The sequence below is a fragment of the Rhinatrema bivittatum genome, chromosome 1 (assembly GCF_901001135.1).
Source record: "Rhinatrema bivittatum chromosome 1, aRhiBiv1.1, whole genome shotgun sequence".
In the NCBI taxonomy this organism is placed as follows: Eukaryota; Metazoa; Chordata; class Amphibia; order Gymnophiona; family Rhinatrematidae; genus Rhinatrema; species Rhinatrema bivittatum.
Window position 1 is genome coordinate 427,117,649 of NC_042615.1, and position 15,810 is coordinate 427,133,458.

Below are 15,810 nucleotides of genomic sequence, written 5' to 3' on the forward strand. Positions count from 1 at the left end.
CAGGAGGGCTTTACAAGATTGGAAGTTTGGGCATCCAAATGGCAGATGAAATTTAATGTGGACAAGTGCAAGGTGTTGCATATAGGGAAAGATAACCCTTGCTGTAGTTACACGATGTTAGGTTCCATATTAGGAGCTACCACCCAGGAGAAAGTTCTTGGCATTATAGTGGATAATACTTTGAAATCGTCGGCTCAGTGTGCTGTGGCAATCAAAAAAGCAAACAGAATGTTAGGCGTCATTAAGAAGGGAATGGTTAACAAAACGGAAAATGTCATAATACTTCTGTATCGCTCCATGGTGAGACCGCACCTTGAATTCTGTGTACAATTCTGGTCACCGCATCTCAAAAAAAATATAGTTGCATGGAGAAGGTACAAAGAAGGGTGGCCAAAATGATAAAGGGGATGGAACAGCTCCCCTATGAGGAAAGGCTGAAGAAGTTAGGGCTGTTCAGTTTGCAGAAAAGATGGCTGAGGGGGGATATGATAGAGGTCTTTAAAATAATGAGAGGTCTTGAACGAGTAGATGTGAAGCGGTTATTTACACTTTCGGATAATAGAAGGACTAGGGGGCACTCCATGAAGTTAGCACATAGCACATTTAAGACTAATCTGAGAAAACTCTTTTTCACTCAACGCACAGTTAAGCTCTGTAATTTGTTGCCAGAGGATGTGGTTACTGCAGTTAGTGTAGCTGAGTTTAAAAAATGTTTGGATAAGTTCTTGGAGGAGAAGTCCATTAACTGCTATAATCAAGTTGACTTAGGGCAAGGCCTCTGCTATTACTGGCATCAGTAGCATGGAATCTCTTTAGTGTTTGAGTACTTGCCAGGTTCTTGTGGCCTGGTTTGGCCTCTGTTGGAAACAGGATCTTGATGGACCCTTGGTCTGACCCAGCATGGCAATTTCTTATGTTCTTAATGTCCTTGAGTGACCCAGTCAAAACCCAAACCTGAATCCAATAGAAAAAATCTGTGACAAGATTTGAAAACTGCAGTTTACATATGATCTCCCATCCAACTTGAAAGAGCGTAAGCTCTTCTGCCAAGAAGAATGGAAGAAAAACTTCACCATCTCACTGTGGAAAATTGGTAGACATTTATTCTAAAACATTCATGGCTTTTATTGCAGTAAAAAGGGCTTCCACCAAATATTGAGTCAATAGGTGTGAGGAGTTATGCAGTCAAGACTTCCTCTGCACTTAGGCCAATCCACACGAGTCTGTTATATACCTCTACCAGCAGATGGAGACAGAGTACAGCTGATGTCACGGACATATAGCCCTGCCCCGACATCAGCCTGCCAGAATTCTCTATCTCCAGTAGATGGTGGACATGCTTATCCCTACTGGGGATTTCTTGTAGGAAAAAAAATAAATAAATAAATAAAAGGAGAAAAGAAAGAATAAAAGAGAAGATAGAAGATAGAAGATCACAACTTGAGCTCCTGAGGTGACTCCACGTTTTGGGCCCTCCCCCCCCCCCCCCCCCCCCCCCCCCTCAGTTGAGCATTTTAAGTTTGGTAGCCAGACAGGTCTGGACTTTAAAAAAAAAAAAAAAAAAAAAGTGGTTTGCAGATAAGGGAGTGCTCGACGGTGAATGCTTGTGCCCTCTCTCCCTGTAACTGGTGACCCGATCGTGTTCCTAGCTAGGTAGGGCTGAGCTCAGGTTAAAATAAAATTAAAAAAAAGAGTAGGGAAATTATAGTCTCCCTCTCTTTTTTTCCTCACCAGGTCTTCTTCTCTTGGTGTTTGTGGCTCTGCATCTTTACCCTCTTTCCCTCTTACTTCTCTGGGGAGTTAGTATAGAGTAGGGTGCCTTGGCTCAGTGGGTTGAGCATCCTTGGCTAGGCCCCACTCTGCAGGCTTGGTGTGAACTATGTGGTAGGCCGCAACGGTGATTTTTTTCCCATGCGCAGCCATGTGTGCGCAGTCTTGCTGCCTGGCGATGTATTGACATGCACACGGACGAGTGTAAGACCATGCCCTATTTCCCTATACGTCCCCAGATCAGCTCAGACTCCTGGGTTTTGCCTCCCCACCAGCAGATGGAGACAGAGAAAGTTTTACTGACACTACTTCCTAACACGAGTTGCCACCTGCATTCTCTCAGTATTTCTCTGTCTCCAGAAGATGATGGAAGTGCAAAACCTGTGGTCTGCAGTCTGATTTAAAAAAAAAAAAAGAAAGAAGAGGAAGAAGGAATTTAAGCATGCCTCCCATGGAGTTGTAAGGTCCTCTTGGCTCAGGAAGCTCAAGATCTGATCAACTGGGCAGAGCAGCATCTATTTTTGCTAGCGGCCTCTCATATAGCAGGCATTGACAACATGCAAGCAGATTTTCTAAGGTGGCAACAACTGGATCCCGGAGAGTGGGAGCTGTCAGAGGAAGCGATGTCCCTAATTCGGCGTAGATTGGGTTCACCATGCATGGATCTAATGGTAACTCATCGCAATGCCAAGGCCCCACAATTCTTCAGCCAAAGATGGGAGTGAGGGGCGGAAGGAGTGAATGCCTTGTTGCTTCAATGGCTGTCAGAATTCTTGCTCTATGTGTTTCCGCCTTGGCCGTTGGTGATGTTTTGACCTTTTTCTACATATTGAAAACCTCAGAATGTGTGGAAGCCCTTTGCTTTAAATCCTACAGTCGTCTCTGCATGCCATGGTGGTCTAACTACTAAAACACTCTTTTTCTACATATGGTGGTCTTCAGAATGAGTGGTAGCCCTTTACTTTAAATTCTGCAGCCATCTGTACATGCTGTGGTTGTCTCACAACGAAAACACCCATTTTCTACACATAATATGTGGTATTCATTTACTTTAAATCCTACAGCCATCCCTATATTCTTTGGTGTTCTAACAACCACAACCTCCTTTTTCTTTTCTTTGTTTTTATTTAAAGTTTTTATTGAAGACACCAGCATATACAGAAAATATAAACGTTAAACAATGGTATAAACATAAAAACCGTCTCTTCAGGGGCTAGATATATAATACAACCCCCTTTTTCTATATATGGAGTACTTCAGAATGTGGGTGGCTCTTTACGTTAAATCCTACTGCCATCCGTGCATACTATGGTGTTCTAAAAACTAAAACACCTTTTTTCTACAAATAGGGGGACTTCGTAATGTGTGCTAACTTTTTAATTTAAATCCTGCAGCCTTCTGTGCATACTACGGTGTTCTAACAACTAGAACACCCTTTTTCTACAATTGGGGGACTTCAGAATGTGTGATAGTGCTTTAATTTAAATCCTGCAGCCCTCTGTGCATACTATGGTGTTTTAATAACTAAAATACCCTTTTTCAACATATGGAGTTCTTTAGAATGCGTGTAGCCCTTTACTTCAAACTCTACTGCAATCCACGCATACTATAAGAACATAAGAAAATGCCATACTGGGTCAGACCAAGGGTCCATCAAGCCCAGCATCCTGTTTCCAACAGTGGCCAATCCAGGCCATAAGAACCTGGCAAGTACCCAAAAACTAAGTCTATTCCATGTAACCATTACTATGGTTTTCTAACAACTAAATCACAAAAAAAGAGCAAAAAAATCCCAAACAAATCAAACTATCAAAAAAAGGGGGGATCAATCAGCAGACTCAATGAAAAATAATGCATTGCAAGAGATCAGCTGTCTGGCTTGCTGATGCGGTTCTAACAAATAATTATACTAATAATAACATAATATTGTTCAAAATATGATTAGCTTATGGGTAAGCATTATTTTTGATTGAGTCTGCTGATTTCTAACAACTAAGACATTCTTTTTCTACATATAGATTACTTCAGAATGTGTAATAGCCCTTTACTATAAATCCTAAAACCATCCCTATATTTTTTTGGTGTTTTATCAACAACACACTTTTTCTACATGTGGAATACTTCAGAATGTGTTGTAGACCTTTTCTTTAAATCCTGCAACCATCCGTGCATTCGTGGTGTTCTAAACACTAAAACCTCCTTTTTCTACACATGTAGGACTTCAGAATGTGTGACAGCCCTTTACTATAAATCCTAAAGCCATCCCTGCATACTATTGTGTTCAAACTACTAAAACACCCATTTTCCACAAATCTAGAATTCAGAATGCATGGTAGCATTTTACTTTAAATGCTATAGTCATCCCTCCATGCTATGGTGTTCTAACAACTAAAACTCCATTTTTCTATATATGGAGGAGTTCAGAATGACCATGCAAAAAAAAAAAAAAAAGGTCTCGAAATTGGCTGCTAGAAGAATGCCCCTGCCTTTTTTCTTTTGTCGGGGGAGGGAAAAGAAGTCGTAAAGTTGCGTGGGGAGTTGATTTATTAGTGCTATATCTTTTTTTTTTTTTTTTTTTTTTTATTTATTCTTTATTAATTTTTCAAATAATTACAAGCATTTCCATCCTTGCACAGAAAAACAGAAATAAAGTTATACATAATTATAAATCATTTCTAATATAAAGAAATTAGTGCTATATCTGTTGGTTTAAGCCAGGTTTCTGTTATGGCGCAGATATCCGGTTTTGAGTCTAGGAGATAGTCGTTGAGGATCAGTGATTTCTTAGTGAGGGATTGTGCATTGAATAGTGTAAGTGAGAATATAGAGCGAGGCCTAGGAGTTGAGTAAGAGGTGAAATCATGATTGGGATGAGTCTTGGTGGAGCAAGGTTGAGATTGCATTGTTGCTTTTCCTGTGGTGAGGAAACTGTGATGAAGAATAGGGATTGGGAGACCCGGAGGCATCATGATCTTGTTGTGAAGGAGAGGCTGGATGAATGCTGGAAGAGGTTGGACGAGTGGTGGAGGAGGCTGGGTGAATGCTGGTATTGGAACGCTTGTAGCAGTGCTAGGGCGAGGCTGCCAACGGATGGGAGAGGCCGCGGTCCTAGGTCCTAGTGCTCCTTCAGATGTGCGATGCCGCCGGGAAGCGCGATAATTTAAAGGGTCTCTAGCCGCCCTCTGATAGGCCTGGTGCCTTTAGTGGGCGCAGCTAACTCACTGCGTGGTGTCCTTTGTTTCCCTTTATTGTTATTTTCTTCTCTCTCTCTTCTTTTTTCTCCTCCCGTTAGCGCCTCACTCTGCACGACTCGCCTCCTTGTGGGAGACCCTGGGTAGGAACCAGAGTCTTAGCTTGAGTTGATGTTGGTGGAAAGCAGCCGCCTGAAAGTTAGGAGTGAAGCCCAAAGTGGACGCATGAAGGGGCGCACTAAGGGGCAGGCCCCTTAGGTCGCGCTCCTTCGGCGTGCGACGCCCGGCACCAGCTGCCCACACTGCTTTTAAAATCCTCCCGGTGCCACTGGTGATGTCATCGGGGGCGATGCCTTCAGCCGGGGAAGGGAGAGCAGCGGAGATGGAAGCGAGAGGGCCTACACGAGTCGCGATAAGCTCAGTGACCCCGGCGGGTCAGCGCCGAAAACCGCAGAGCTCAGGTCCCGGCGTCAGCAGCGAAAGGAGGGAGGCCTGCTGCCCACGCTGCTTTTAAAATCCTCCTGGCGCCGCTGGTGATGTCATCGGGGGCGGTGCCTTCGGCCGGGGAAGGGAGAGCAGTGGAGATGGAAGCGGGAGGGCCTACATGAGTCGCGGTAAGCTCAGAACTGGCACATGAAGAGAACGTGCCATTTCTATTGCAGGATCAAAAGTTTGGTACACTTTACCCGTATATCTGAGACTTTCAGCAGAGAGAAAGCAATTTAAATCTGATTTGAAGACCTGGTTATTCAAATGTGCTTTCGCTGAGTACGAGACTCCTTTATAGAACATGAAACCTTGATAGCAACCACAGACTATCGATTAACATCAAGTGCTTAACTTTAAGGAATCATTTATTTTAGTTTTATTTAGTATATATTTATTATGGTCTTAATAGTTCTTATCTGACTTTTACTGTAACAGCTAATTTATTTATTTTCCCTTTGTAGTTTTTTAGCTGTGCTCTATTTTATAATTATTGTATTTTCAAAAAATTTAATTGTAAACTGTTGTGAAGGTTTGTCTGATGTAACGGTATAGAAATGTTAATAAACTGAACTAAGACCCAAGTTTTGATTTTCAAAAATATGGACTTTGACAAAATGGGGATGTACCTGGTGGAAGAACTAGAAGACTGGGAGAAAATGGGCGAGGTGGGACAACAGTGGGCGAAATTAAAAGGAGCTATTATAAAGACAACAAATCTATATGTTAGAAAAGTAAACAAAAGTATGAGCAAAAAGAAACCGATTTGGTTCTCAAAGAGATGACTGCAAAAATAAAGGCGAAAAGATCAGCATTCAGGAAGTATAATAGATACCAAAAAGAGGTACACAGAGAAGGATACCTGGCGAATCTGAGGGATATGAAGAAAGAAATCAGGAAAGCAAAAGGTCAAGTGGAAGAATAGATTGCCAAAGTGGTAAAGAGAAGTGACAAAACATTTTTCAGATATATAAGAGAAAGAAGGAACGTCCAAAGTGGTATTGTGAAAATGAAAGGTGACTAGGAGCAATGTGTAGAGAGAGACAAAGAAATGGTGGAAATATTAAACAAATATTTCAGCTCGATGTTCACTAATGAAGATCCTAGAGAAGGACCGTCACTGATTGACGACCATAGAAGAGAATGGGGTAGACACAACTCCTTTTATAGAAGAGAATATATGGGAAGAGCTAGGAAAACTAAAAGTGGACAAAGCCATGGGGCCAGATGAGGTACATCCCAGGATACTATGGGAACTCAGAGCTGTGCTGGCGGGTCCACTGAATGAAGTGTTCAACAGATCCTTGGAAATGGGATTGGTGCCGCGAGATTGGAGAAGAGCGGTTGTGGTCCGGCTTCACAGTTGTGGTAGCAGAGAGGAGGCTAGAAATTCTAGGCCAGTTAGCCTCACCTCGGTGGTAGAAAAATTAATGGAGACACTGCTGAAAGAAATGATACTAAACTATCTACAGTCCAATAACTTGCTGGACCCGAGGTAGCATGGATTCACCAGGGGACAGTCTTGTCAGACAAATCTGATTGAGTTCTTTAATTGAGTGACAGGAGAATTAGATCAAGTAAGAGCACTCGATGTGATCTACTTGGATTTCAGCAAAGTTTTTGATACTGTCCCGCATAGGAGGCTTGTGAATAAAATGAGAAGCTTGGGAAGTAGCACCAAGGTAGTGGCATGGATTTCAAACTGGTTAACTACTCTGAATAATTTTGTATCAATTGCAAATTTGATAACCTCACTCGTTGAATTCCTTTCCAGATCATTTATAAATATATTGAAAAGCATCAGTCCAAGTACAGATCCTTAAGGCACTTCACTGTTTACCCTTTTCCGCTGAGAAAATTGACCATTTAATCCTACTGTTTCCTGTCTTTTTTAAACAGTTTGTAATCCACGAAAGGACATTGCCTCCTATCCCATGACTTTTTAGTTTTCTTAGAAGCCTCTCATGAGGAACTTTGTCAAACGCCTTCTGAAAATCCAAACACACTACATCTACCGGTTCACCTTTATCCACACATTCACTTTCTTCTTGCCAGGCCATCCCATTGTTGCTTTTACTTTGTACTTAGGATCATTGCCATGCTGAAAGAGGAATCTTCTCCTCAATCCCAGGTCGACTGGAACAGGTTTTCTTCCAGTACTTTGTATGGTAAATGCAAAGTACTGGAAGAACCTTATATTCTTAGGTTCTGAACCTTTCTGCCAGTTACTCTATATTTCTATGCCTCTCTGTTCGTTCACATGGCCCATGCCTTATTACTCCCCTGTTTAATGTACATCCCTGTTTAATGTATTTTTCAAGCTACTGTTATAATGTAAACCGATGTGATGTACACACTAACAGCGGTATATTAAAAAAATCTTAAATAAATAAATGGTAAATGGAACTTATCTATTTAACATGAAAGAACTGTGTTAAATAGAGTGCCACAGGAATTGCTATTGGGACTGGTTCTATTCAATATCTTTGTGAATGACATTGTGGAAGGGATAGAAGGTAAAGGTAAAGTATGTCTATTTGTGGATGATACTAAGAACTGAAAAGATTGGACATGATTGAAGGAGTAGAGAGAATGAAAATGATTTAAGAAAGCTTGAAGAGTGTTTGAAGATTTGGCAGCTGGGATTCAGTGCCAAGAAGTGCAGAGTGTCATGCATCTGGGATGTGGTAATTTATTTATTTATTTAAAAACTTTTATATACCGGTATTAGTATGCATACATCATACCGGTTTACAATGTAACTTTAAAGGTAGAAATTACAATGAACAGGGAGGGCGAACAAGGAGGAGTATACAAAGAGCAGGAGGTGGAGGAATTAAAGCAATAAATAAAAACTGCAACGGACTATTTACAGGAATATACAAGGCGTAGGCAAGATCTTGCAGAAGTCGGTGTACTTAATCAGGGTAGGCTTGTCGGAAGAGCCATGTTTTAAGTTTTTTTCTGAACTTGGCGTAACATGGCTCTAGCCTGAGAGTGGTAGGGAGGGTGTTCCATTGTTTAGGGCCTGCAATGGATAGTGCACGGTCCCTAGTCGAGGAGAGGTGGGCTTTTTTCAAAGGGGGAATGGAGAGGGTGCCTTTGTTGACAGTGCGAGTGGGTCGTTCAGTGCGTATAGGACGAAAGGGTTCATCCAACCAATTGGAATTGTGCGAGTGGATGGACTTGTGCACTATGGTTAGAATTTTGAAGAGAATTCGGGATGCGATGGGGAGCCAGTGGAGTTCTTTGAGTATTGGGGTAATGTGATCAGCTTTCCTTGAGTTGGTGATGACCCTGGCGATGGCATTCTGGAGCATTTGTAAGGGCTTGGTGGTGGAGGAGGGTAGGCCAAGGAAGAGGGCATTACAGTAGTCCAGCTTTGAGGAAAGGGTGGCTTGGACGACGGTGCGGAAGTCATGATAGTGGAGGAGGGGTCTGAGTTTCTTCAGGATGTGAAGCTTGAAGAAACCTTCTTTGAGGATGGAGTTGATCTGTTTTTTGAGATTGAGTTGTTGATCTATGATAACCCCAAGGTCTCTTACTGTGGGTTGGGGTGTTATGACGTTGAAAGCTGGATCGTTGGAGATCGGTGGTTTGGGAGGGAGGTGAGGAGAGATAAGGAGCAGCTCTGTTTTGGAGGAGTTTAGAGCGAGGTGGATGTTGGTGAGGAAGTCATTGATGTTGGCAAGACATGTGTTCCAGAAGGCAAGGGCATCTGAGAGAGAGTTGTGAATGGGAATGACGATTTGAACGTCATCTGCATAGAGGTAGAATTTGAGGCCGAGGTCTGTGAGGAGCTGACATAGAGGTGTGAGATAAATGTTGAAAAGGGTGGAGGAGAGGGAGGAGCCTTGTGGGACACCTTGAGACAAGGGATAGAGTGTGGAGTTGGCGTTTCCTATCTTGACGGAGAACTTTCTGTTAGATAAGTAGGATTTAAACCATAGTAGGGCTAGGCCTGAGATGCCTATTTCGGATAGCCGGTTGATGAGGAGGTTATGGTTGATGGTATCAAAGGCAGCTGAGATGTCGAGTAGGGCGAGGAGGTAACAGTTGCCTCGGTCCATGCCTATGAGTAAGTGGTCCGTGAGGGAGAGCAGGAGGGTTTCTGTATTGAGGTATTTACGGAAGCCGTATTGGGCTGGATGCAGAATGTTGTTGCTTTCTAGATATTCTGTAAGTTGGATGTTTACAATCTTTTCCATAATTTTGGATAGGAAGGGCAGGTTAGAGATAGGGCGGAAGTTAGCGGGGTCTTTAGGGTCTAGTGTTGGTTTTTTTAGGAGGGGCTTGACAATAGCTTGTTTAAGAGCATCTGGGACAGAGCCTGAAGAGAGGGAGGAGTTTATGATGTCTGCGATGGGTTTGGATATAGTGTTCGGGATGGAGAGGAGGGATTTTGTGGGAATGGTGTCTGAAGGGTGGGAAGCTGGTTTAAGTTTTCTGAGAATAGATTCCACTTCTTTAGCGGAAGTCAGGTCAAGGGTTTGGAGGGTGGGTGAAGTGGGGGAAGGTTGGAGGGAGGGGGAAGGGGAGGTGGATGGAGAAGGGTGTTGAAATCTGCGGAGGATGTTGGTGATTTTTGTGAGGAAATACTGGGCGATTTCTTCGCTCTTAGTGGAGGCATCATTCTCAGGGATAGTGGGCTGAGAGGATTTGGTGAGGTTGGCAACATAATTGAAAAGGGCTTTCGGGTTGTACATGTATTGGTGGATCTTAGCTGAAAAGTAGTCTCTTTTTGTTTTGAGGGTGGTTATTCTATATTGGTGAAGGGTAGTTTTGAAACTTGAGGCGAGTTGGGGTGAGGGGGCTTTACGCCAGTTTCTCTCACGCTGCCTGAGGGTATTTTTTAGGGATCTTAGTTCAGTCGTGTACCAGGGTTGATGATTTTTTGTGGGTTGGGTAATGTTACGTCTGGAGATGGGGCATAGTTTGTCAGCAATTTCAAGAGTCATGCTGAGCCAGGATTTGATGGCAGTCTCTGGACTGGAGCAGTCAAGGCTAGTGGATGTGTTGGAAATGGCAAGAGCCAGTTCATCTCCAGAGCAGGGTTTCCTGAAGGTGAAGGTGGTGTTGTTTGAGGGAGTGGGGGGTAGTAGGGAAGTTAAGGGGGAGGAGGGCTTTTATGAGGAAGTGGTCTGACCAAGGTACAGGGGAGCAGGTGGGGGGGTGGGATGGTAGGAAGCAGTGGTTGATGAATATAAGGTCAAGGGAGTGACCAGCTTGGTGCGTGGGGGAGGCAACAATTTGTCTAAGGCCTAGAGCTTGGAGTGCAGTAAGGAATGCCTCACAAGAAGGGGTAAGGGGGGTGGCATCGACATGGAGGTTGAAGTCTCCTAGTATGATGGAAGGGATTTCAATGTTTATGTTGGCAGATAAGAATTCAATTAAGGGGGAGGGGTCCCGTTCGATGGATCCAGGAGGGGCATAAATGAGACAGATTTGCAGTGAGGGGGCTTTGAAGAGGCCAATTTCTAGCTTGGAGGGTGATGTGGTGTGGGAGAGTTTGAGATTAAGGTGTTTCTTGAAGGCTAGGAGGATGCCACCTCCTCTTTTCTTGGGTCTTGGAATGGATAGGAATTCGTAGGATTGTGTAGGTAGCTGGTTCAGGAGGACAATGTCTGTTTCTTTGAGCCAGGTTTCTGTGATGGCACAGATGTCTGGCTTGGTGTCAGTGATCCAAAAGAATCCAAAAGAGCTGTATGTGATGGGGGGTGAAAGACTGATGTGCACAGACCAAGAGAGGAATCTTGGGGTGAATTTGTCTGGCGATCTGAAGATGGCGAAGCAATGTGACAAGGCAATAGCTAAAGCCAGAATAATGCTCAGCTGCATAGAAAGAGGAATAACCAGTAAGAAAAAGAAGAGATGATGCCCTTGTACAGATCCTTGGTATGAGGCCTCACCTCAAGTACAATGTTGAGTTCTGGAGCCTTTATTTTAAAAGGAATAGAGACAGGATGGAGGCAGTCCAGAAAAGGGTGTAAATAATGGTGTGAGGTCAGTATTGGAAGACTTATGATGAGACGCTGAAGGATCTGGATATATATACCCTGGAAGAGTGGAGGTGCAGTGGGAGATATGACACAGACCTTCAGATACTTGAAAGGTTTTAATGGTGCACAAACGTTAAACCTTTTCCGTGAGAAAGAAATCAGTAGAACTAAGGGTCATGAAATGAAACTCCAGGTAGGAAGACTCAGAACCAACATCAGGAAATATTTCTTCATGGAGTGGGTGGTGGATGCCTGGAATACCCTTCCAGAGGAAGTGGTGAAGATGAAAACAAGAATTAAAAGGGGCCTGGGATAAACACTGTGGATCCCTAAAGGTTAGAGGATGGAAATGGAAATGAAGAAAAGAGTGCATGAGGATAACTTGCTGGTTTGATAGTTAGTACCTTTGACCAATAAGCCTTGATATTTTTGTTGCATCTCCATCATTGCTCTCTGCTTCAGTGGTAGGGGGGAAAAGGGGAATTGGATTCAGACAACAAACAATGAGAGCCCCATTTTTGCGGTCTGGGGAACTGATAAGCATAAGGGTAATTTGCTGGTGTGGTTGTTGCTACCCTTAACCAATAAGCCTTGATATTTCTGATGCAACTCCAACATTGCTTTCTGCTTTAACGGCAGTGGGAAAAGGGGAATGGGATTCAGACAGCAACCAATGAGATCCCTGACTTTTATGGTCTGGGGAACTGATAAGAATGGGGTAGCCTGCAAGGAGTAGCAGTTACTATGCTTAACAGAAGGCATGGGATTACTGCCCTTAATCAATAAGCCTTGATGCTTTTGATGCAACTTGAACATCGCTTTCTGCTTCAGAGGGGGGTGGTGGGGGGAGCGAGAAAGAAGTATTGGATTCAGAGACAGCCAGCACGAGCCCTGACTTTTTTACAGTCTGGGGTACTGATGCGCAGACATAAGGGAAAAAACACAGTACAGTTTCTACAGCCAAGTCCATAAGCAAAGCACATTTAGCAGCACTGTCTGAATTTTCAAGAAGGTTCATCACCCAGTAAAAATGCTGCTAGCAGTAAATTTTTATGGTTATCGTAAGGCTTGAGAATAACTGTATGGAGCGGCAGTTGCTACTCTTAAGAGAAACATAGGGATAACCTGCATGGCACAGCAGATACTACCATAACAAGCTTGCTGGGCAGACTTGGATGAACCACTTGGCCCTTTTTTGCTGTTATTTCTATGTTACAATGTTACTGTATTTGTCAGCGCCTCATGTTGCCAGGGTGGAAAATGTGCAGACAGATTATTTTAGCAAGCACAGGCTGGACCCTGGAGAATGGTAGTTGGCAGGGGAAGCATTCTGTCTTATCAAGTCCATGTGAGGATGCCTCAGGTGGACTTGATGGCGTCGAGACAAAATGCTAAAGTGCAGAGGTTCTTCAGTCAGGGGTGTGAGACAGGATCTGAAGGCCTCAATGCCCTGTCTCAGCCATGGCCTCAAGAAGTTCTGCTTTATGTTTCTCCTTCACTTCTAATCGGAAAGGTGATAAAAATAGATAGAAGGGCATTTAGATCCAGTGATCCTGGTGGTTCCAGAAGTGACCCAGGCATCTGTGGTTTGAGGATCTTGTAAGTCACTTGGTGGAGGAACTGTTGCATGTGTGATTTTCTTGGAATGGGCGGATCTCTTTTGTCTCGTGGCCTGGCACTTGAGAAGAGAAGGTTGAGTTTATTCTGAAGAAGTCAGTACAGCTTTTTGTTGCAAATCAGGAGTCCTACTTGTTTCAGGCATCCATTCCAGTGATTCTTTCTTGCAAAAGTGGTTGCAAAAGGGTTTAGCTTGAACACTTTTAAGTTGCAAGTGGTTGCATTGACCTGTTATAGGGTAAGGTTCATGGTTCTTCTATCAATTCCTCTCTGGAAGTGGTCCATTTGCTGAGCAGCATGAAGCATTCGCGCCTGCCTATTAGGTATTTGGTACCACCATGAAAACCTCAATGTAGTCCCTTTGAGCCGGTTAGGAGGGCATCAGGGTCTTAAGCTGAAAATAGTGTTTTTGACAGCTATGTGTTTGACAAGGCACATGTTGGAGCTGCAGGCTTATCGTGTAGGATCCTTTCCTTCATTTTTCAGAGGATGGTGTTTCTGTCCATATGATGCCTTCCTTTTTTGCCGAAGGTATTGTCAAATTTTCATGAGAGTTGGTTGAGTTGCCAATTTTTGGAAGGTCGTAATTAGATTCTGCGAAATGGGGTCTAGATCTTCACTTTCTGAATGTTTGTAGGATTCTTCTGAGATATTTAATAGCTTTCGGAGTTCAGATCACCTTTTTGTGCTTAGTGTTCCTAACAAGGGGCAAAATGTGTCCAAAGCCTCTATTGCTAGATGGATTTAAAGATGCAATTGCAAGGGCCTGGATATGCCAGTTGGTCTGTGGGCCCATTCTACTAGGGCTCAGGTGGCGTCATCGGCCGAGTGTCAACTGGTCTCTCCTCAGGAGATCTGTAGGCAGTCACTTGGTCTTCGCTGCACATTTTTGCTAAGCACTACCGTTTGGATGTTAGGGCGTCCGATAAGAAGGTGTGTGTCGTGACTGGGTCTTTTAGGTTCCCGCCCAGCTTAGGAAGGCTTGGATACATCCCATGTGACTGGACTGGTCTGTGGTACGATAAGGAAGGAAAAGTTAGTTCTTTCCTGCTAATTTTATTTCTTTGGATCCTACCAAACCAGTCCAGAGTCTCACCCTTGGATTCTGGAGACCACTCTTCTGGTGTACATTTATATTGTCAGAGTGCATTTCAGTAATTTACTTCTGTTGTTTAGACCCTCCCAGAAGAAGGGTTTTCAATTTAGTTTGTGGTTTCATCAAATTCCCTGCTTGAAGAAAGTAAGGGACTTTTTTGTTTAGCATTGTTAAAGATTTACTGAGAGACTGCAGGTGACACAGTAGCTTAAGTATCACAAGTGCTGTGAAGCTTTTGTTGTCTGTCTCTATCTGCTGCTGGTAGGGGAGAAAAATCCATGTGTCTGGACTAGTCTGATGGGATTCAAGGAAAGAAAATGAGCAAGTAAGAATCACATTTTCTTTACTTAATTTCTTAGTCAGAGATCAGCTGTGGTCAGTGACATTGAAAAAGGAAGTAAATTGGGAAGATCAAAGGGGCCTTATGGTCCTTTCCTGCCGTCATAGTCTGTTTTTCTAAATTAAACTTATTTCAGTTCTATTATTGAGGGATTTGGACTAAGGTGTTGATAGCTGTAATCTTGCTGTACTCTTGGTTGGTGAAGAAGCTCTAGAAACACTGACCCTAGAGTAATCTATGTTGGATCCAACAAGAGGTGAGAAGGTGGTGAAGGGAAAAATTTCATGCTCTCCCCCCCAGCCCCCTTACTCTCCAGCTCCATCCTGAGGTTGCAGACCATTACTGCCACTGAGATGTGGCATGGCCTGTCTCTTCTCACATTTCTAGTTAAGGGTGATGTGGCCTTGAGCAGGAGAGAGGTGATATGGTCACTGGATACTGCTAGAGGATGTTCTGTTAAGTTGCATTATTTGTGCTTCTGTTTGGAAAATTTGAATAAAACATAAAGTACAAAAAAAGACTGGATATGACTTATAAAAGGATAAAGTAAACACAGAAGCCATGCTTTCTACCCATCTCTATTTCATAGCCTGTTTTCTATTTATAAATATTTCTTGCTTTACTGATGGACAGATTTTCTATCAATTTTAAAATTTTTTTTGGTGGAGAGGGACCAGTGGGATTGAAGCTTTTGGAAAGCAGGAATGTCACTGTATGACTTTATATGTATATTCTTATTTCATAGGATGTCAGTATACTTTATGGAGAGTATTTGAATGAGAAGCAAGATTATGAACTAGCAGGACTAATCTTTGCTCGCTGTGGTGACTTTGAAAAGGCTCTAGATGCCTTCTTGGCATGTAACAACTGGCAGCAGGTTCTCTGCATGGCAGCTCAGCTTCAGTACACAGAGAATAAAACAGCCAGCCTTGCCAGGAGCATGGCAGGTAAGTGATACAAGGGGAGCTTGTGTGTTTGTTGTAAAGCTGCATTCCCCATCCCTCTACTCCTAGCTTTCTGTACAGAGCATAAAGAGCAAAATCTCTCTAGAATGAAAGATTTGGGCATGATGGAGGGAGGTTACATTTTCAAAGCACCAGGAGGTTGGGATTTGGGTATACATTTCTGATTTGCATCTCCCCTTTCCCTGCCCCTTTAAAATAAAACATTTGAGCAGTGTGTGATGGGAGTTATTAATAGACACTCCAAGAGGAATAATCCTAGCTCCAAAGGTTTGATTCGTGAAAGGAACTGAGCAGTATAAAATGAAAGCACATGAGATGAGCTGTGTTCAGCCGCTTGATGGTTGCC

At 43.2% G+C, this 15,810-nt stretch overlaps 1 protein-coding gene and 1 long non-coding RNA gene across 4 annotated transcripts in view; one reads left to right on the forward strand and one right to left on the reverse strand.

Annotated features, from left to right (window-relative positions):
- Positions 1-15,810, forward strand: part of ELP1 (elongator complex protein 1) — a 273,772-nt gene that overhangs the window by 172,499 nt on the left and 85,463 nt on the right. For all 3 annotated transcript variants that reach the window (XM_029603978.1, XM_029603967.1, XM_029603987.1), the window contains one exon: positions 15,245-15,446. In XM_029603978.1, coding sequence (XP_029459838.1) covers positions 15,245-15,446 — 202 coding nt within the window. The remainder of the gene's footprint in view (positions 1-15,244; positions 15,447-15,810) is intronic.
- LOC115092730 overlaps positions 1-15,810 on the reverse strand; it is a 90,439-nt gene that overhangs the window by 37,310 nt on the left and 37,319 nt on the right. The window lies entirely within an intron of this gene.